Raw genomic sequence first — 22,726 nt, 5'->3', positions numbered from 1 at the left:
TTTCAAGCTCCTATCAACCTGAATGTAGCATTATAGGTTGTGATACTGTAATCCAGTATTTTCCTCAGGAAGGAGCCAGCCTTGCTACATTTAAAATAGCATTTAGGTTTTTCCACTGAAAAGACACCTGCTTTTAAATACCATTCACCCTGCCTTATGCACCATAAGGCATACCTTAGGGGTGATTTATTAATTTTTGAAAGGAAGGAAGGTTTAGGCCTTTTAAAAGGGGTTAGTTTGGCAGATTTAACCTGCCCTGTCAGACAACACTGGTAGACCTGATATCGGGTTTGCTGTGTTACTGCAGTGTGTGGCACAATGAGTGCTGCAGTCCACCGGTGACATTAAATTTACAGTCTCTGATACACTTGGTAAGATAAACTAGAGACTTACAGGTAAGCTAAACAGAATAATTAGGTGTATACCAAACTTATCATGTTTAAAGGGGGATCACAGCCACTTTCCCAGTTGTTGGCAAGAGTACAGTGCAGAGTCATGTGTTCAACAAAAACAGCCAAGGCAAAAAATCTGGGGGAATATCACTAAAACGTTGGTCATTTCCAAAATGCTCCTTTCTGCATATGACAATGGCATCCAAATCATTTTATTGATAGAAAACTATATTCAAATCATATTAGCACAGTTAAAGATGTAAAGTTATTTACAAGAAATGTCTGCATGAATCCCTTGTCAGTGATTGATTGCAAATGGAGAATCATGGGCACAAAATGCATTACTACTAGCTATAAACTTATTTATGAGTCCTATTAATCACTCGGTGTTACCTCTCAGCTGTGTCAAAGTGCAGAGGGGATAACAGTAATGTGTATTTTTGAAAAAATAAATTGTAGGGGTGCACGCCTAGAATCAATTAGGGTTTGAGCCCATCGCTGGTGTTCTGCTACACAGCTCTTGAGAGTTAATGGAGATCATTTAAAAAGGGCGTCTTAATAGTTCGGATTTTATGATTTTGCTAAAGCATGTGCAATTGAATTTGGATCCCATTAAGGAGCTGGGGGCATGCACCAGTTTTGGACATTGCACTGCTAGTGACCTGCCACTTTATTTCACTCATTCGAAAAGCAGTTTCTGGATCAAGTTAACTGGCGACGACAACAGGTTTCTGGATAGGTTGTAGTGTGATGCTAAGTTTTGCAAGTATTTTAAGTCTTTTTCCACTAAGTTTTCATAGATGGTGCAGAGAACTTTGATGCTGACTCTGGCTGTGACTGGAAGCAAATGAAGTGCTGTTTAAAAAAGTTAAGGCACAAACTGGCTTCCTTATTTTTAAGTCTTTGTTGCCTGGCAATCAGCCTTTTAGGGAGGCCTGTGTACATAGTGAGGCAAGACTCTTGTCACTTCCCCCCGTGATTGGTATTGGTAAAGGTGGTATTTTGCACAGAAGAGCTTCAACCACTTCATTGATCTGTGTAGCGAACAACGGTGTTGAGTCAAAAAGTATCCTCAGGTTCCTGCTTGTGAGGTGGTGAAAGGGAGCCCCCGAGCTCTACACACTCCCTCCCTTTTCATTTAGATTTTCACTTAATATATTCGTGTGGAATTATGAACGTCGTCTTTACGGCTCAAGACTACAACTATCTGTGGTACTTGAACAGTGCTGTACTCTTACTACTTACATCTCTTTTATTGTATTGTTTTCAACTGTGTTTGTAGAGTTGGGTAAAAAGTCACATTTTACATTTAATTCTACATAGAATTTGTTGTAACTCACGTTCTTTGGTTCGGATTATGGAATAGAATCATTGTTCTTTATTCACAATCTTGTATGTTGATTTTTCTTCACCTTTTTATTCTAATTTCACCTATTTCTAATTTATGGTTGATTTTATGTTGTCTTTTTTACTGATCAATCAGATTGCTTGTTTGGTGTGGTACCGGATTAGTGTAATAAGAATAGCGTCTGAAACATTAATATTGTGTCCGAAATGTAATTTACAAGAATATCACTCCAAGGAAATTAATAATACAAAATCTTTATGCAATGGGACTGTATTTTCGCAAATGATATATAGGACACTATGTTTATGTCAGATTATATTTTAGAACACGAGATAAAAGGTCAGGGCACTCAGAGCCTGCACCAGTAAGTGTATGTCATTTGAAATGAGAGCAAGAATGGTAGAGCTGAAAACTTGACCCTCCTAGTTCGCACAATTTTGGATAACCAAAAACACAAAATACAAAAAAGCTCAGCACCTACCCAAATGTATTTGGGTAGGTGCATTCAATGCATTGTGTTTTTAATGAAGTCTAATGGAGAATTACCAGAATAAAAGAAGATTATGTATTTTTTTACAAGGATTTGAAGTCTCAAGTCACTTATTTGGGAGATTAATCTGTACTTGTTATTTGTCTATTTATATACTGTATCACATTGTTTGTAACTAATTCTTACATTTGGGTAGGAGCTGAGCTTTTTTGTATTTTCAGATTATATTTTGTATACAGTATTCTGAGGTAAAGTTGCTTGTTTTCATGTATTGACTAATTAGTTACAAATTATCCACTATTAGTCTCCTTGTTTGAGGTGGCTGAGGTCTTTCTAAAGCCATCTACTGTTCCATATTATATTCTGTGGTAAGCAAATTTTGGTGATCTTTTTCATGTTTAGTTTTGACTTTCTCAAAATAGCGCTCCACACAATCTAATAGTAAAAAAATGCCTTAGTGGTGACAGATTGATCAATTGATTTATTGATATTATTGCAATTTATAGTTTCTCTATGTAGTCTACATTTGATGCTGTCTGTGGACCTGCTCCAATCTGGAGTGGTGTGGCTCACTGGTTAGAGGCAGCAGTCCCGGAAGCAGAGGACGGCCCGGGACCAGGGTTCAATTCCCGACGCGGCAGGGTCGTGGACCGGGGCCAGCGGACTTGACAATTCTCGCCTCGGTGCCTACTCTAACCAGGGATCACACTCGGCAACTCTGGGCATTAGCTTGCCTCATCTCCACAACGGCCCCCCACATTCGCCGGGGTTGCCTGGTTTCACCTTGGAGATACCCAGGAGGGACCATCTCACAGGGATAGCCAGGACGGGTTCCCCAGCGGTCTACAGCGCCACGACGCCTCAGGGTAGCAGTGTGCTTTACAAGACACATACATTACATCTCAAAGGTGCCTAATCCTATTTTTGATTTTGGAGTTGAACACTGGACTATTAAAAATTAGTCCACAAAATCTCTAGCGGAGTGGTACAAATTGTTTTTACTGTCTGAGCTGTCATAGCCTCAAGGACTCAAAGATGCTATTGGGAGCTCGGTGGATGTTTAAGAACAGAAGACAGGAAACTAGTGGGGAATGACATTCTGAGAGCCATACACAGCATGTGGTTTGAGATCCTTGGTCTTTCAGCAGTCATTTTACTAAGGGCAGAAGTGAGAGACAGAAACTAGGTAGCCTGTGTCTTGAAAGAGCTTCAGTGTTTTTTCACATTCATATTGAAAATATATTTGTCAATGAAGGGGCATGGATAATTAGGGAATGGGCTTATGGTATATTGTTAGGGGAAACGTTTGTGGATATGCAATTTCACCTCACAACTTTGTGGTGCCACTGAATTAGCTTGAAATATTCAAAGTAGGTAACACCCTTTTCTGTATATGTCATAATGCTAAAATCATCCAAATCAAGATTGGTTCTGGAGTGTGAATGCTTCAGTTGTCTGTCACTCAAAGTACCTTAACAGCAGACAACTATAATGGAGAATCTGAGATGTACATAAGCCGCGGTCTAGGCTTTTGCTATTTGCTGTTTCGGTTTCCAGTTTGAGGCTGAGGTTGCAGCTGCGGTTGTGGCCGCAGTGATCCCTGGCATTCCTGCTTCAGCAGCGGCGGCCCCGGACTCCCAACAGCTTTACCTGCACTCCTGCAGCTACACCTCTACAGGCTACAGCCTGCCAACTGGCTGCCGCAACTGGTCTGGCCAGGCCTGCCCTCTGCACTAGCTTGCTGCTCCTTGCCCCTTGCTGCTGGCCGTGGGGCGGACCTGGAACTTCCAGAGCAGCACCGCAGGAGAGGGGGGGGCCGGTGGAAAAGACGGTGCATGGGGGCTTGGCACAGTGGATTGTGCACTAGTGCGGAGGGGGCAACCTCAGAGATCGAGCCCGAACTACAGCCCCTGCCAAGTCTAATGATCAAAGCATCTTAAAACGCCAGACGCACAGCACGCTGCAAAAAAATCTTATCCATCCCTCCTAACTCCCAACTTCAGCACAGCTCTAGCTCAGCTCCAGCTCCAAATCTCCACTCCACCACTCCAGATCCATCACACCATCTGGCCCACTGAGCCACTGACAACTGAGCTCCTCAAAGTGAAGGAGGAAGGAATAAGAGGAAAGAAGAGGGATGAAGGAGTAAGGAAAAAGCAAGGAAAAGGCAAAGCAATAACCATCGGGTCAGCTGAATTATGGGCAACGGTCAAGGACAAGTACCAAGCCAAGGAAAACGTGGGGAAGAAATCGGGAAGGGGTGGCCACAACACTTGCACCACCGTCACAATGAGATCAGGGAAGGCAAGACAGCAGCTGGCGCCGAAACCCAGGAGGAAAACGCGTAGGACAAGAAAGAAGCCTTCCGGTACCAAAAGCCTAGAAAGCACAGAAGATCTGGTGACCTCCTTGATCTCCCCCTTCTTAGCAGCCCGCTGGCACAGCTGATTGTTAATGCAAATAATGAAAATAACGCAATCACCGGGGCCATCAAGACTAAAGGATGTCAACCGAAAATATACACCAAATTCTCCTTCCTAAAAGATGCCAGATCAGTCCTACAACTAGCCAGCAACAAAGATAGCAATCTCCCAACCCCTCTTCAACACATAAATATACTTCAAAATACGAGACAGCAGCCAAATGGAGACTACGAGGGGCCCCTGGCAGGCAGGGAAACATGATGCGCAAAAAGGCCTCGCAAAGTAAGCACAGAAGACGAGAAGCCTAATGCGGATAAGGAACAGGAGGACAACGCATATGAAGGAACATACAAGGTTAAACAGAGCTAAACTGAGCAGACACAGAAGGGAAACACCATTAACAAAAACACAACCAACCAAAACATCAACAAAATCAAGGGAAGAGAGACAGACGGCCAAGCTGGACAAGCTCAGACTAACAGCTTCACAGAGGCCATAAAAGAGGAAGCAAAACAAAACATCAACAAAAACAGCCCTCTCAGCGACAGTGACAACAAGGAAGGAACCTCGTCCAATTGGGCAACACATAACCCAGGAAAAGTGGGTCCAAAACTCCTTGAAAGCCAAGAATATGGAAACCTTGCTAATAATAATGCCGCCAACAACAACAACAACGAAAACAATGCTCAATGGGAAGAATCAGACACCCCGAACTCCACCAACAACAAAAGAATGAGGCAACTGAGTCAGTACACTGAAGAAAAGCCATTAACAAGGCAAAGCAAATCTCTCCCTCACTCCCGTCAGGGCCAGAGCCCTCGACAACTACTGCGGGGAAGTGCGACCACAAGCACTCGTCAACCAAAACGGAGGCAGGAGAAACTCAACTCACCTCCCAGACATCACCGGCAAGGCAGACCCAACCAATTCAGGAACAGCTGCATGGCAATTATGGCAACCACCTGAAGGCACTGCACAAGTTGAACTAAAAATTAAAACACAATGGCACCACACCTCAACAATGCAGGAAACAGAACCTGAATCATCCTACCTTACACCCGAGGAATGGGAGGAACTGGTTGCGTCATACTCTCTCGCACCCATGGCAGAACCCCAACGAAAAAAACAGCTCGCCAAGGACTAACGCAATACACACAAAATTGCAGGAAAAAGAAGAAATTTGGACCACTTTTCTACACACAAAGCAAATGTCGGTAAACTCCATGCAATATCAGTCCGACACCATGGACATTCAATTGTCCGTTCTCAACTCTCTTTTGATCTTTGTCACATACATTGCCGACAAACTGGCAGATCTTAATAATATGATCAAAAGAGCACAAGCGGAGGCACAAATATTACAGGCTAGCTGCACCTGCGTAACAATAGTAGATAAGCTGGCAACCCTCCCAACGGTTATGGATAACCTTCTAGCTGACATAAGAACCATGGTGTCACAGAAATTAACACCAAAAGAACTAGCCACAATGGGAACTGCCAAGCAACAGCCAACACAACTGAAAACCAAGGACACGTTCAACGACATCGTGGCCCAGAAACCAGAGATTAGACTGCCTGAGGACGGCACAACAAGACCACAGGGAAAAAACCAAACAAAGCAAGGATCACCGACCTCAAGGCGCAACACGCCTCCTAACAGCATACTCGATGGAACAAACCTTTCTCCAACCAGCTCGCTTACATCTAAACAGCAAAGGAGGCTGAAAAGAAAGGGGCGAATTCAAAAGTTGAGTCAATTAATTTCTCCTTGCAGGGCCTCGATCCAGGAACAGGGGATAGACCGCAAGGGGGATCCCCCCGATACCATAACGCAGGTGGGTGACAGGACAAAGAGCTAACAGGAACTTCCAGAACATTTGCCCTTGGAAGAGGGGACGGGTGCAAAAGGAGGCAATACACCCATAACAAACACAATCAGTGGAGATGCCCCAAAGGGCGAACCCTCTGAGAACAGTGGACGCATTCACGAGGGCACAACTGACGGTGCGGGAACAATCATTTCAAGTGAATCCCCTGAGCCTGCGGACATATCCATAGTCAATCAAGAACTACATGCAGATCAAACGGCGCAATCGGACTCCACAACAATCATATTCCACTCCGAATGTAAGTCAAAGGGTCGGATCGACATATTAAATAGAGGAAACATCCTACGTTTAATAAACTCCATCAATAGCCTGAAGAACATAAGAACTGATGATCTAGAGTCGATAGAATTCGTGGAGTCTTCGGAACATCCGGGAGTGGAAGCGACTAAAACAGTTTGCGCCATGCCTGGGATAGGAGACAAAGTCCTAAAAGAATACAATAAGTTTAACACCTGGGGCATTAAGCTACGGCCCTTCACTAGACCAAGATACCAGGAACCCCTAATTATAATCTCGGAAAATCAAAAAGTGTCTGGAGGGACCCAACCAAGTACACACCTGTGCTTCGTGGAACCCGCAGCAAAACCCCAGAGGACAAAGAAACTAGAGATCAGCAGCTCCATAGATCCAATGCAATAAAAAGCATCCCCGCACAAGAGTGGAGCTGGCTATCATGGTCCATAAATATATAAAACCGTAACCTGTGACACTCCAAGTTCACTGAACATGCCATTGAAATCAAAAACTCCTTCAAACTCTGCTCGTGGAACATCAACGGGGTGGGAGACAAGACCTTGGATCTGGAATTGCAACAATACCTACAAAGCTTCGATATAATTGCATTCCAAGAAACTTGGAGCGAATCGCCGCCTGCTCTGAACGGATTCAATCTGCTCTCCCTACCTGCCATAAAGAGTGCCAAATTTGGTCACAGCAAGGGAGGCCTGGCTACATACAGCTCCATAAAGAGCATCTATGCTATAGAGTCAATGACGCATAGCCTAACATCTCCAAACCCTATGCAAACGCTTGGACTAACCCTATAGAGGGAGGAAGAAAACGTGCAGGTAATTCTCATAAATCTCTACCTACACCCCCACGATAGAACCAATGGCATCCTGCAGCTGAAAAAGAAGTTAGAGGAAATCTTAACGGAAGAGCAGACCAATAGTCTGATCATCACTGGAGACTTCAACGCAAACATGTTCAGGAGAACACCTGAAGACATTGACACGGAGGAGGACCCTTTTCTGTGGACCGCAGCAACACAAAATAATAATGCAGGCGGGAGACACACGGAAACAGCACAGAGGCTTTTAACAATCCTAGAGCAGCTAGGCTTCTGATCTCTGAATGGAAGATTTCCAGGAGACCGCCCCCAGACAGCAACCTTCCACAACACCGTAGCAAGCACCACAATAGATTTCACATTTATCTCCCGTTGCATGTTCCCAAATGTAACGGACTACCATATTGACACCTCTGAACACAGCGATCATTTACCCCAGAAAATCACAATAGGTTCAATCTTCATACCACAAACTCTGCCAGCAAACATCCATAATTCAGAATTTACATCAAATGAAAAGAGAATAAAATGCAAAAAGGATGATCCAGAAGGCTTCCTCATCCTTGCAAAACAACTTGTGGAGAAAGCACAATCTGCAGACTCCGACGACCTGAGAAGCTGGGAGTTGTTCACAAGAAATCTAGGAAGCAAATATGGTGTAAAAAAGGGATCCAACCTAAACAAGAACTCAGGACCTGCTCGAACCAAATGCCTCTGTCCCAATATTGGACATAATGTGCAACTGAAAAACCTTAAAACGTTGATAAACCGTGTACTCCGGACATTGAAGAAAGGCAACTCGGATCCTATGACCTTACAAGAACTGAGGGCCCTGAAAGCTAAGCGTAGAAGATTAATCTGGCGCCTCAAAAAATACACTAAGGAGGCTTTCTGGGCTAAACTTCTGCACGACATAAAAAACAACAACAGTGCCCAATTTTGGTTATAGGTCAACACTCTTGCCAACCCGTTAAATCAAAGCATCAACTCTCACGTAACAGAAGAGGCTTGGACAACCTACCTACAAACTCACTTCAATAAAGACTATGAACTCGAACTGCATACCGGTACTCTCCCGCTTGACAACGATGCTCGAACATCTCAATCACCATCTAACACAATTTCAGAACAGCCTCTTATAATCATGAGCGAAAAATCTGCACAAGAATCTCAAAGGAGAAGCGCGAGGGAGCTCCAAGACCAAATGGGATTCCGCCCATATTATTCAAACAAGACCCAGAATACTGGGCATCTATAATAAAACCGACCTATGAATCAATCCTGCGTAAATCGACGATACCATCCTCATGGAGGGGTTCAATCATCTCCTCCATCTATAAAAAGGGCAATACTGATAATCCAAAAAACTACGGGTTGGTAGTTCTTCACAACGAAGCCAAATATTATGCAGGGTTGCTCTTACAAGAATTAACATCTTGGGCAACGGGAATTTCTGCAATCCCGATAAACCAAACAGGTTTCTGTAAGAACATGGCTACTACCACCAACATAATGACTCTCTCACTAATACTAGATGCCACACTCACCATAAAACAGCCCTTTTACCTATGTTTCATTGACTACAGCTCAGCGTTCGACCATATACACAGGAATTTATTGTGGCAGAAACTAAAAAAGCTCTTACTTAAACAGTTAGTCCTCTTGCACAGCAACACCTGGGTGCAAGTAAAATTGTGCAAAGGAGACCACCTAACAAAAAAGATCCCAACAGACTAAAGCAAGGTTGCGTGCTCGCTCCGCTACTCTTTAATCTTTTTATGGCAGAGCTTTCAATTTCCCTTAATGGCAACAACTCGCACGCACCCAAAATAGGTGGCCTCCAGCTGTCTAACCTATTCTACACAGACGACCTGGTCCTCATAAGCCGGACACCAGTGGGTTTACAGTGTCTGCTTGACACTACATCTCGGTACTGAGAGGAGAACAAACTCAGCATTAATAGAGAAAAAACGAAAACTCTCTGCCTGAACTGGCGCAAAAAAAAGACACAACCTCGTTGGCATATGGTGTCATGTAAACTGGAAGATGTACAAAACTACAAGTGCCTTGGAATCATCATTGATGATAAAGGGAAGTACACAGCTCAACTTGAGGCCATAAAATAAAAAAGGGATTAATGACCGCTGTGGCACTAAGAAACCTTAAGAACAACATCTCTGGCCCAAATCAAATCCCCTTAATCAGAGTGATCCAACCGAAGCTTATACCATCGATCAAATACGGAAGTGAAGCTATGAGAGGGAGAGATGCTGAAACTCTGGATTGCACAATAATAAGAGCAATTTGACTGATTTTTGGGTACCAGGATATACTTCTCCCGCACAATTAAGTCTGGAGTTTGGGATACAAAGGCAAGAGCTGGTCCGCAAAGGGGCATTCATCAAAAGTTGGTTCAAAATCAAAAGAGGACCGCCGGACTCATTAAACATGTATCTGTGGAAAGAACTGAACAGCAAGGGGGCATGCACAACCCGAAGTAATCTGGACGATTCAGTTAACCAGCTGGGTCTGCAGGAACTTTGGGAGGTACTAGCGTAAATAACGTGATCAAAAAGGAATCACTCATACAGGACAAAGCCGCCCTGACAGAGCGTGATCACGGCTTTTTTACATTGCAGTCTTACAGCAAGGCATCTCCACAACCCTACCTCCTCACCAGCTTCTCTAGAGCAACAAAAGAGAAATTTCAGAAATCTACCATCTGCATATCACATCAGTGGCAGTGCGTCCATTGGGGCGCTGGGGCGTTGCCCCACTAATACCGCCAGCCGCCATCCCCGCCATCACATGTATTATTTCATTTTCCACCGGGCCACCCGAGGCAATCGGGCGCTGAAGGGGGTGGGGCTAGTGATGGGCCCTGCGACAGCATGCAACAACTGACAGTAACAGACTGTTGTAAGGTTACTTTTACAGTGCACTAAGCTCAGCAGGGAAGCAGCAATAGTGCGCATGTTCAGCTTTGGGCTGGTCATTATTACGACCAACCCGAACATGCGCACTACCTTCCCCTTAGGATAGCAAGGGTTGCTTCATGCCGCAGCAGCCCCAGGTCTCCTAATGGGCAGAGTGCATCCCTGCTCAAGCCAATCCTGGCGCTGCTAATGCAGGAAAGTCTGAGGCATAAGTAGCCAGCATTAGTATTGGGTGCCGCGCGTGGGTGGCACACTTGCTGTAAACGTATGGCCAATCACTGTGGCTTATGTGTAGCCATGCAGCAGTGATTGGCCATTTTGTTTGTGACGCTCACGCACCTCGTCGCAGACCGTCACTGTGCCACAGACACCACACCTCTCATGCACTGCCACTGCACTGCCGTAATACCTCCTGCTCGTGGCTCGTGCCATGTACCTTGGATCACCTCAGTCAGCCAGCCTTGGTTGGTTCCTTAATCGTTGGATCATTGCCATCAGCAATCGGATATCCGATCATCCCCATCGTTACTTGAAGTCAGATTTACCTTATTTTTTATCTGTACAGAGTATTTTTGGCATGCATGTTCTTTCTCACCTTCTAAATCAATTTGTAATTGTTATTCATTGCCCGTTTTTGAGTGGGATTTATTTTATTTCAGTTTTGCTATAAACGCTTGCGAAAGTAAAGCGGGTTTACAGGATGACTCACATATGCTGGCAGGGCTGTTAAAATGCAAGAGCCAATATGTTACACAAAAGCTCTGATCAAATTATCAATTTGCACTGAAAAAAAGGAACAAGAACAGTGCAGAGTTAACATTGCACTGCTGCTATTTTCGTTTCTGGGATATGTCGTCCTCATTTTGCACCTACTGGCTTCTGGGCTGACTGCACAGGTGTTTTATTCTTCTCTACGTCCCATCGCACAGTGTGCCAATCAGTGAAGTGTAAAACAGATGTTTCGTAGTAGATGTCATTTTCCACATATTGGTTCCTCTGTGCATCTCTTTTTTCTCTTCGAAAGGGTCAGCAGTAAACATGGTTGGAGGACAGCTTTCTAGCTTGTTGATTATCATTTTTGTCCAGTTTTTTTCCGTCTTTAGTTTAAGTCAGATGATATCTGTGGTGCCCTGCAACGATCAGGCTTGCAGGTAATACGCTCTAATTTAAGTACTGCTGAGTACATATGTTTTGCTTTGTTTTTTATTTTGTGTAGCAAACAGTGTCCATTTTATCCATAACAGCTGCACTTCTGGTGCAGTTCGTGTGCATTGCAAGACTCAAGTTGGTTTACCATTTTATTAGGACTTTTGGGATCTGCACAAAATATACAGTACGTTAAACATAGCCTCCCTTCCCTGCCTGCATGTGGGTGATTGAAAGCCACCCAGTGTTTCCTAATTCGTGGCGCAACAGAATGATAGTTTTGTTAAGTCTCATTGCATCGCCATTTTTGTGGTATCTAGGATACCCGACCTAGGGTTCTTTGACCTATTTTGGGACTCCTCCGGGAGTTCCGCAGACTTGAGAAATGCATTTCTGGGTAGGCTCGGCAGAGGGTCTGGCACATCCCAGCACCTTTACTGTACTATCTCCAGCTCTTGTCCGTGTCATACTCAGTCCTTCTCTCTAGCCCATAGTCAGCCGCCTTCTCTCTAGGCCCTCCCCCGTCCCTTTCTTCACCCTTCTCCCTAGCCTCATCCTCAGTCCTGCCTAGTCTATCTTCAGTCCTTTTCTGTAGCCCACCCCAACCCTTCTCTCTAGCCATCCCCTGTCCTCCCTCAGCCCATTCCCACCCTTATCCATAGCCCATCCCCAGCTTTTGTCCCTGTCACAATCTGTCTTGCATCTGATTTAACCCAGTGCAATGACAGATGCACAACCCTTGGCAAGTGGAGGAGCAGCAGAAGGCCAAGAAAGATCAATCGGTGAGATAGGAGATCCACTCTTTGGCTTTACCATCAAACAAGGTGAGCTCTGCAAGTAAGGTTGGGTGGCCACTGCTAGCACCAGCCTATCAGTGCCTAAGATGTGCTGAGATGAGAAATTTGTAGATAAGCCTGTGAGGGCAGTTTAGGCCCAGCACTAATTGCTTTATTAACCTTCCTGCTTCCTCAAATTTGCTTAAAAATGCACCGTTTGTCCACTCTTTTTCAAAATTTTCTAGGGGGGAGAATCCTCCCAAACTCCCCGTAGCTTGTTCGCCACAGTGCAGTATGACAATAATGTTACGCCTCACCACTTGCAAATGTCACCAGCTGCCACTGTTTCACTTGCCACTTTGGCTTTGTACCCCAAAGCCAGCAATTTGCCGACTTTGTGGGGAGGGGGAGGAGGATATAGTGCACCTACTGACCATATGCAAGGACCTAAAACAGAAATGACGAACCCTGCTAAAACCTTTCTTCAACAAAAAATCCATTCGAACCTGCAGACAAGCAGTGCTAGCATCCTTCTCTGGCGAGGACATCCAATTAAGTTGTCGTCTGGTAAAATACTTAGCCGCCAAAGAAACGATCATAAAAAGGCAGGCTACCCAGGTTGCAGACTGCACTACAACTGAACGGACCACGGTGCCTGCTCTGCTGCCCTAAATAGGAACTTCAGAACTGTTACGACTGGTACTTCATGCACCTTAAAGACTGTACTGCTGCCGCAAATGGGATCTTTAGTAATGTCAAAGATGTATATCATGCACATTAAATGTTTCACACTAGGTAGAAAGCCTTCTCCAACCTTTTGTTCTAAAATGACCACTCTACCCCTTCTAAATACCAAAAGTCCTAATGTATAATTTTATTGCAAGTCCCTGTATATACCATTAAACTCAGCATCCAGCAATCTCCAACGAAGGCATTGCTCCTTACCCTACAGCAAGATTCTAAAAAAAACAGCACTTTTAGCACAGAGCATTTTACCCTGACCCTATGGTAAGATTCTAAAAACAACAGCACTTTCAGCACATAGCACTTTACCCTGTTGCAAGTTAGGCCGAATACCGACGCTCGTCGCCGATAACTAGAAGCAGCAGCCCCGCTGCCAGCACTCCATACCCTTTATCTGCAAGAAGCATTCTTTCTAGCTCTGCCCTTGTATTTAAATTGCTGCTAGACACCAGACCAATGCTGCTGGGCACCCTACAGCACCTCTCAGGGTACGCACCGATCCATAGATATATGCTATAGCAAGTTATAGCCACAGCTACCTAGCTTTCAGCTCCCCCCCAGCACTCCACGGCTATGCGCACATCGCTTCACTTTATGCCTTGCATCCTGCACTTTACTTTACATCCCTAGCCTGTTCGATACTTCTTTTTTGCTGTTCAACACTTTTGGGTCGTTTTACCGTATTTTTATTGTGTTTTTACAATGATCTATTTTAAGTCGCTAAAAATTTTTTAAAAAGATAAGGAATGTATTGCATGATTGTAAAGGTTTTAATTAACTGTACAATAAACTCAACTTCAACTTCATAACCTGCGTGTTGTATCTTTCCTCTCCAAGACCACTGGCTTCACCTAATGCAGTTTAATTTGTTCATCACGATTCTCTTTCTTTGATTGAATTTATTTATTTAAGAATTTTATTAAAGTGCCACATGTCACTTATGCCACACCAGAACACCGAGGCAAAGTGGGAAAAAACAAGGAAAAAGACAATCTGACAATGTGGGAGTTAGATTTCAGATGGGTGCATAGGATAAACCTAGATCTGACATTCTTTGGTTAGCTCCAAAAATAATATTAGACTTAATTGAAGGTCTTTGGAAAAGGTTGGTTTTCGGGAGGTTCCTGAACTGCAATCTTCACAAGGAGTTGAGAGCTGGGCCATTTCCTGAGTTTTGGGCTAGACTCCCAAGGATATTAATTCACACTTTAATCTTTTATAGGAACTCTGATGGCTCAAGTAAGCTGAGGAAGAATGCAAGTTCCTAGTTAAACGAAAGTAGCCTTCTAGTTTCTGTAGTAGGCAGGTCGTATGCTCCAGTATGCTGTTAGCATAATTCACACAGTTTTTTCAACTTGTTCATAGGTTAAACCAGGAGCCAGTGGAGAGCCTTTAACGCTGGATTGACATAATCCCATGCTTTTTAAATCCGGGCACATAATGGCTGCCCACATTTGCACTCAATGCAATGCTTAATGAGCTGTTGTGGGAGGGCATTTCAGAAAATGTTGCTGTATTTCAAGTTGCTCTAACATCAATGTTTATTTAACATCTATGAAGTGGCTGGCTCGGAGGAGTGGGGGGATTTTCCAGAAGAGTGTGAGTTGGGAATCAGTTCCTTGTACTGGTTTCTAAGGTCGCTAACAATATTAATCCCAAGGTTTCTGACCTGTTAGGAAAAGGTTGTAAGACTGCCTAGGTTGGAAGCCCAATTGGAAGGAGGAGCTTCTGAGTCCATTCTTCCTTCGTGTAGAATTTCTTTCCCTCCTTCAGACAAACATATATGTCTTTTATCCAAAAGAAGACATAATTATGGCACTTTCCATTGCTAAACTGCCTCTTTGTGCTGTTCTCTAAGCAAACGAGTACCTGAGTATCATCCTAGTAATACAGGAAGTCTGTGTATATTGAAAAGCAGAAGGGCTCCTGCGGAATTAAACATTTCACTATGCAGGAGGAAGAAACAGAGGAACTTAAAAGTACTTGAGGACTCTGGAAGTGGGGAAATCAATGAATGTGTTCAAGGGCTGTCCCTGATATATCTGCCCCTTTGTAGAGTCTGCTCAGCAATAGTTTGTGGTAGACTTTGTCAGGTGAAGTCGCTCTTTTGTATATGCTGTTTTTAAAGGGGCTAGCTAGAGCCGTATACATTTCTGTGTTTGATGCCTTACCACAACAACTGAAAATACATCTATAAAGTCTATGAACAGAAATTGATTAAAATACATTTGCAACTTTGATAATACTAGATTTGTTGTATAAATATTGATTCCCCTTTTCTAAATTGTATTTGTTGTACTCATATTTATTTCTCCATGCTGTCACTTGACCTAACTTTAATACTCAATATTTTATATTAATTAATTTGTCAATCTTTTCCAGGATGTAGATATCTCTGAACTTATGAAGAAGCTTGATATTCTTGGGGACAATGGGGTAAGTATTCAACTAAAAATGTGATTCATGCTATAGCACAACTTTTTACTTTTTATTCCAACTTGGGTTGTCGTTAATGCAATAGATCAGTACAGATAAGAAAAAAAAATCATGTACTTTCTTTCCTGACTCTTTCGCATACAATGACAATACACTATAATCCTCACAGTTATTAATATAACAAAAGAAATATAGTAAATGCAGTAAAATATTATGCAGGACAAAAGATGTAGTATTTACAATTCTATTTAATATGTCTGTGGAGATATTTATTTTAGAGGACACATAACTGTATTATATCCATACGAACTGCTTAATGTGTGACACCAGATTCACAAGAAAGATATGTTGAATGCTACGGTGTTTTATTTATTTATGTGAGGTTTTGCAAAGCACTACTAAGCGCCCATCGGAGGCCTTAGAATGCTTTGGGTTTGCATATATATAAAATAATGCAAGTAACAGGAACATACTGTGTGGAAGCTTATGATCATCCTGGTAGTCACTCTAGAAGGACAACAAATAGAAAGCACTCCGCCATCATATATGCCCTATATGTCTTAGGTGCATGACCAGTCAGGGCTACAAAGCAGAAACTGGGGAGTAATGTGTTGAAGTGGGTTGGATCACCCAAACGCTACGGAGAATTGGTAAGTCTTTAAGATTAACACAATCTTCTACAAGCCTTCGATGTAGTAGCAGGGAGTTCCACATGGAGGAGCACAGAAAAAGAGGAATTTAACCATCAAATCTCTTGTGCCTAGCATGATTGGCTGCCACAAAATGTCTGTTGGCAAACCTGAGGCGTCTGGTCAGTAGGTAGGGAATGAGCAGTTTTGGCATGTAGTTCAATGATTGACCATGCAGTGTCTCATGCACTTGGCAGAGAGTTTTGAATGATACTCTTTCTTTTACAAGAAGTAAGTGCAAAGCTTTCAATGTTGGAGTGATGTGATCATGTCATTTCAATCCAAAACCCAGGTGTGCTGTGTAATTTGTAATGCTGAGGCCAAAATAATCTGTTACAGTAGACTAGAAAGGACCATAGGGAGCACTAGCAATGTTTTCTGAGCGTAGATCCTGTTTTAGCCCCAAAGTTGATGGAATGTCACTATAATGCAGAATTCCCAAATGATGGGCTTCCTCCTCTGCGACTGGAAAAGAGACAAATTCTTCAGGCTGCAATAAACGGAATGAGGTTAGGTTGACACAGCTAAAGAGGAGGATCTTATTTTTGACTACTGAGGCATATCCACATATTCTATGTTCAGAGGTGGACAGTGAGGCAGATTGTGGAGGACACCAGATTCATCATCAAGCTGAAGGCAGAATTAAGTGATACTTTTGGGTGCCTATATGGTAGCAGTCCCGGATGATGGTGAGGGATGCCTTATAAACATTAAATATTGTAAGTGACCCTCTGCAGTAGTCCGTTGCCTTTAGGCTAGGTTTGACCCATAGAAATACTACATAGATACATACATGGAAAAACTCTGGGAAACATCACACATTGGCTATTCTTGATAGGAATCAGCCCAGTTTATGTTCATTGGGGTGCCTCTGAGGGAATAACTTTAACTAAGACAACACAGTCCCTTTGATGTATTGCAACTACAACTTGATGGTTAATGGAGTTAAACATCGCTGAGAAGTTCCAATCAATGATATCAATATACCAGGGTGACACTGATTATGTGATAAGAGTAACTCTGCCCAGATGTTTAGAAGAGTGATTCCCATTGCACTCCAGGGTTTGTAACCTGGGTCGAAGTCACTCAAGAGGCTATTTGGTTCAAGTGGGTATACAGTTGGCAAGAGATGACAGTTCAAAAGCTCCTGCCATACAAGAAAGGCCGGATATGATTTAGTTGTTGGGAATATTGCCGGGTTCTGCAGTTGGCTTCATTTGGATGGGGTGATGATTGCATATTTGATGGTGTAAGGATAATTCAGCCTTGATGAATAGGGATCATATTCCCCAGCCAGAGGTGGCAGTGATGATATGAGCCCTCAGAATTCCAACCAGAGTAATTACCAAGATTCCAATTGTCTTGATGAAGAATGACAATGGATTATCTCAAAGATCAGTGGGACTGAACTGCTCTTAAAATGTATTTGTTTCCTTTTAAATCTGTAACAGTTCTTTGGTTGGATTTACAGAATCATCTGCCTGACGGAAAATAACCGTTTTTGCTCAAGGACAGGCTACTTCTAAGGTATACTGCTATGTGCTAGCCTGTTCTTACGGGTGCTTCTTGTTGGATGGTTGACTATGTCACGATGATGAGGGTAAGAAGCTTGAGGGTGTTGCGGGAGATGTGGTGAGAAGGCGGTTGATGGGTAGGGACGTTGGGAGATTGCTGTGCCCTGCTGCCCTAAGGATTGATGTAAATGATGTACAAGGAATAAACATTTTCCTCAACCTGAACGTGTGATCTGTATTTACTACTGGCGACGAGTGTTCATCAAACCTGGCATCATTTGACTGAATGATTAGAATCCACACATTTAGCCTACCGAAAATCATCTTGTGTGGCGGAACGAGTTAATTCCATCGAGGGCAGCAGCAGCAGTCAGCCTGTGAAGCCGCCGATCTGTACTGCCGTGTGGCGCACATCTTGGACAGCCGTGTGTAGTTGCATTGAGGGCAGTTACTGTGTCCCTCCGTAGAGCCAGCAAAGCGGGGAATGGTGATGTCAGGCTCCTGCTGGTAAGCAACATGTTTGAGTAAAATGTACAGATTAGATGTTCTAAATCTGTGCTACATTTCCTGCCTAGAAGAAGCAACGTATTCACGCATCTGTACAAGGTGTATTTTCCCTGAAGATGGCGTTACATACGTATGTTACGTTTGCAGCCATCTTGGAAGTATAAAGTGGTTAGCAGCTGATACTTCAACAGCATCACACTTCTTCGTTGTGGTGCCGTTCTCACGAAACTGTGGCATTGGTATTTATGGGTTCCAGTGAGGTTTGTTTTTCGTCAAGACAATAAATACATCCTCGTGGGGAAGGTGACAATTTTTCTCATTCCTGTTGGATACGTACTCACACGGTGATAGGCACACCTTGCAATTGTGCCTCTCTGACTAATTTTACATGTAATTGGCACACCTGGAGTTAGGTATAGCTTTATACTTGTAGGAATATTATCACTTCCATTACCTTTACCATGTCACCTGTCCTTACCTGGCAATTAACCACATTGATAAGTAATGGATACACTGATGTATGTTTAATATACATATGAATTGGTCAGCATTTCTACACTTTCATATGTTTGTTTAAGAGGTGGTCAGTCAATTGTACTCTTGGGATATCATATATAATTTAAAAAAATGACAAGCACATCTGAACCTCCTGGAATCTGATTTTTGATTCATACCTCATTAAGATGAGGGGGAGAAAAGATTCCTGCACTTCGGAAATAGGCAATGTTATTGCATAATTTAGGTACTGAGTGCAGAACAGTTTATGAGAGTCTTGATGTGATAGAAATTGGAGATGGGGTGGGTGAACCTGATAATGTTAATGACATGTCGGTTATGATGTTGGAAAAGCATTTTGGTTTGCGAGTCAATGTGGTGTTAGAAAGGCATACATTTTTCACTAGGGTGCAAGGTAAACAGGAAAAGATAGGGAGTTATGGGGAGGCTTTGAATACTTAGGCCCGCACATGTGGATTTGACCATTTGTCTGACGCTCTTGTGAGAGATCAAATCGTAAGGTGCGCTAACAATCCCAAAGCCCAGGAGACATTACTTTCAAAGAATCCTTGTTTGGCTGATGCAATATCTATGGTGGAGGTCGTGGAGGCAATGGAGAATACAAGTATGTGGGTGTGTGAAATGAGGGAAGAGAAGTGGGAAGGATGATTCTTCTGTTGTGAAGACGAATGTAAATGAAGTAAAGAGTACTGTGAGAGTAAGAGCTAAGGAAAATATAAGGGCTAAGGAGGCTGGAGCAAGAAAGAAGCAAATCCTGGAAGAATGCAGAGGTGCAGGAGTAAATTGTTTTTTTGTGTGTTAGTGAAGGGCATGTGTCCAATAGCCCAGGCTGTTATGCAAGGTTCGCAACTTGCAACAAGTGTGGAAAAAAAGGTCATTACGCACGTGTATACAGAGGTACAAATTCCAAGCAGAGTGTACACCGAATGGATAAAGTGTCAGGAGTGATGTTTCTGTTAATGCAGATCCCATTGAAATGCCAGAGTGTCAAATAGCTGTTAATGGTAACTGTCTGTCTGTGTTAGCTGATTCTGGATCTCCTTACAACATAATTGGAGGTAAACATTGGGAGGTGCTGTTTGGAGAAGAGAAGATAAACTTACAGGAACCTGACATAAATCTGGTTGGATGTGGTGGGATGAAAATAGATGTTTTGGGATACCATGTGATGAGAATAAAGTTTGAGGAATGTGAAACTGTGGGTAAGGTGTATGAAGCGAAAAGAGGTGATAATCTTTTTGGGTGGAGACACCAGAGAGACATAGGGATAACTTTAAACCCCAATACTGATAATAAGGTGTTGGCAATCAGTGAAGAAGGATGTACTTGGGAGATTTACACTGAATTTCCCAAGGTCTTCAGCAATGGCTTAGGTTTACTTCGGAATTTTGAGTACAAAATTGTGTTGAAGAATAATGCTGTGCCTTTTGTTTCCAAAGTAAGGAGGGTTCCCCACATGATGTTAGCACCACTTGAACAGGAGCTCAATAAACTGAGGAACATTGGTGTGATTGAAGAGATTGAGTGTTCTGAGTGGTTTGCCCCAGTGGTTTTGGCACCCAAGAATGGTGGGAGTGAGATCCGCATGTGTGTGGATTTGAGAGGATTAAATACGTTTATTAGGGTTGACAGACAAACCCAGCTAAACATTTCAGAGACACTGGCATTGATTAAAGATGCAAGAGTTTTTTGTGTTATGGATTTGTCATCAGCGTATCATCAGATCATGCTGCATCCTGATTCCAGGCATCTCACTTCCTTTGTGACTCCTCTGGGAGCGTTTTGCTTCATTTGCATGCCATTTGGCCTTGCTTCTGCGGTGGCATGTTTTCAGGGGGTCACGAAGAGGGTTCTCGAGGGGTTGGATAAGGTACTGTTCTTTCAAGATGACATATTGGTTTATGGTTGCTATATGCAAGAACATGATGTGATTCTGCGGAAGGTGTTGAATCGTCTCCAGGAGGCAGGGCTGGTACTTAAAAAGGAGAAGTGCAAATTCAGGGTATCTACTGTAACGTATTTAGGACACCATCTCTGGAGAAGGAATAAGTCCTAAATTGGATTTGGCAAGCAACATTGTGCAGGCTCCTGAGCCTGAGAATAAGACCAAGTACGTTCATTCCTGGGGCTGGCAGAGTTTTGCTCCAAATCCATTCAAAACTTTGCCAGCATTGCTCAGCCTTTAAGGGATTAGCTTAAAAAAGGAAGTCAGTTCAAGTGGATTGCAATCAAGCTTTTAAGGTAATCAAGGAATGTATTGCTAAAGTTGCCTACCTGGGGACATGTTGATTCCAATAAAAAGACGATTTTGTCCACAGATGCCAGCATTAAGGTTTTAAGTGCCGGTCTGGCCCAGATGGACAGAGGCCTGAGGCATTGGCTGCGTACTGGCTATCCTGCACTTCAAATTTTTCTTGTGGGGGTTGCCCTTTTTGGTGAAGTCGGACCACAAACCTCTCAATAGGATTTCCATCTGCAAGGACCGAGAGAGTTTTTCTCCCAGAATCAAAAGGTGGACAGAAGGATTGTCCAACTGCAACTTCGTGGTGGAATACATACTAGACTCTAGCAACTGTGTAGGTGACTGTTTGTCTAGCATGCCGACTAATGGGGGACATGACGAACCTGAGAGTGGGTTGGTGAATTGGGTGTGTGAGCCAGCTTTAAGGGACAGAGAGTGGGAAGCAGCTTCTACCAAGACAGATTTGGGAAAACTCATAGAATTTGTTGTAGAAGGGTGGCCTGATAAGAAGGATGTGCCTACATCTTTTTGTGGTTTCTTTGCTGTCAAGGATGGACTGTGCATTGTAGGGGATAAGGTACTAAGGGGAGGAGAGTTATTCCTCCGAATGCTTTGAGAATTAAAATTATGAATTTATCTCATGTAAGTAATTTGGGCAGGAGTAAAACCAAGAATGGTACTGGTGGCCAAGGATGAACCATGATGTGGAGGTGATGGTTAAGGACTGTTGGCAGTGTGCCAACAATGATATTGTTGATGGAGAAATGCTTGTTGCAGGATGCTTTGAGGGAATCTTGGTGGGCTCATCGTGTAACGCCTAATAAGGTGATATCTGTATCACCATTTGCAGTGTTGAGGGGCAGGAAACCTCACTGCAAGCTTAGCCCAGCCTGGCTGAAATTGAGTGTGAAGGTGGAGAAAAGATAGTCTAATGATGAAATTGAGCAACATAGGGAGGAATATCAGATGAGGTACAAGAAACATTTTGATGGAGGAGCCTAGCACGCATCCAAGATGGTCGCGTGAGCACAGGGCTCCCCGGACCCTCGCTGCTCCTCGGAACTTATCCTGACTTTATCCTGACTTGGTTGACGGATTCTGGAAGATGAACGTTGGCTGAACCCTAAACTCTTTTCAGAAACCAAATCGGACCTGGGAGACCTGATCTATGGTGGTTTGAACTTTTGAGGCCCAACTGATGGCTGTGCCCGGTGCGAAGGTGAACTGTGGAGCCGGGGCATAGTTTTTTTTTTTTTTTTTGAAAAACCTTTATTGATATTTCAATCAATTACACGTATGGGCCTACAACCCCCGGGGCCGGCCGCTAAACAGTCAGAGTCACAGAAGGCAATTTTATCACAGTCAGCACCTCGGGGAGCAGAATCTCCACGCTAGCCTACTCTCAGTCTCTGAACAGCCCAATTAGGAGATCAGGATAATAAAGGTTTACATTTTATAATAAAGGAGGATGGAAGGATCAGGTGCCAAACAGTTTCCCAGCAGCGAAAAATGGCAGGCAGAATGATGAACGTAAACAGTAAACAGCAGTCTATCTAAGCAATGGCGCTGAAACAGGAAGTTCAGGATGTGGAGGAATATCAAGGCCATT

The 22,726-nt window shown here is 43.4% G+C and overlaps 1 protein-coding gene across 1 annotated transcript in view; it reads left to right on the top strand.

The window, feature by feature from the left end:
- The window catches only part of JAKMIP1 (janus kinase and microtubule interacting protein 1), a 1,879,738-nt gene that overhangs the window by 1,694,805 nt on the left and 162,207 nt on the right, over window positions 1–22,726 (top strand). The window contains 1 exon segment of the mRNA XM_085642441.1: window positions 15,596–15,649. Within this exon segment, the coding sequence (XP_085498567.1) occupies window positions 15,596–15,649 (54 nt within the window).

Source organism: Triturus cristatus, chromosome 2_2 (genome assembly GCF_964204655.1).
Source record: "Triturus cristatus chromosome 2_2, aTriCri1.1, whole genome shotgun sequence".
NCBI lineage: Eukaryota > Metazoa > Chordata > Amphibia > Caudata > Salamandridae > Triturus > Triturus cristatus.
This window is presented reverse-complemented; position numbering and strand designations above follow the sequence as displayed.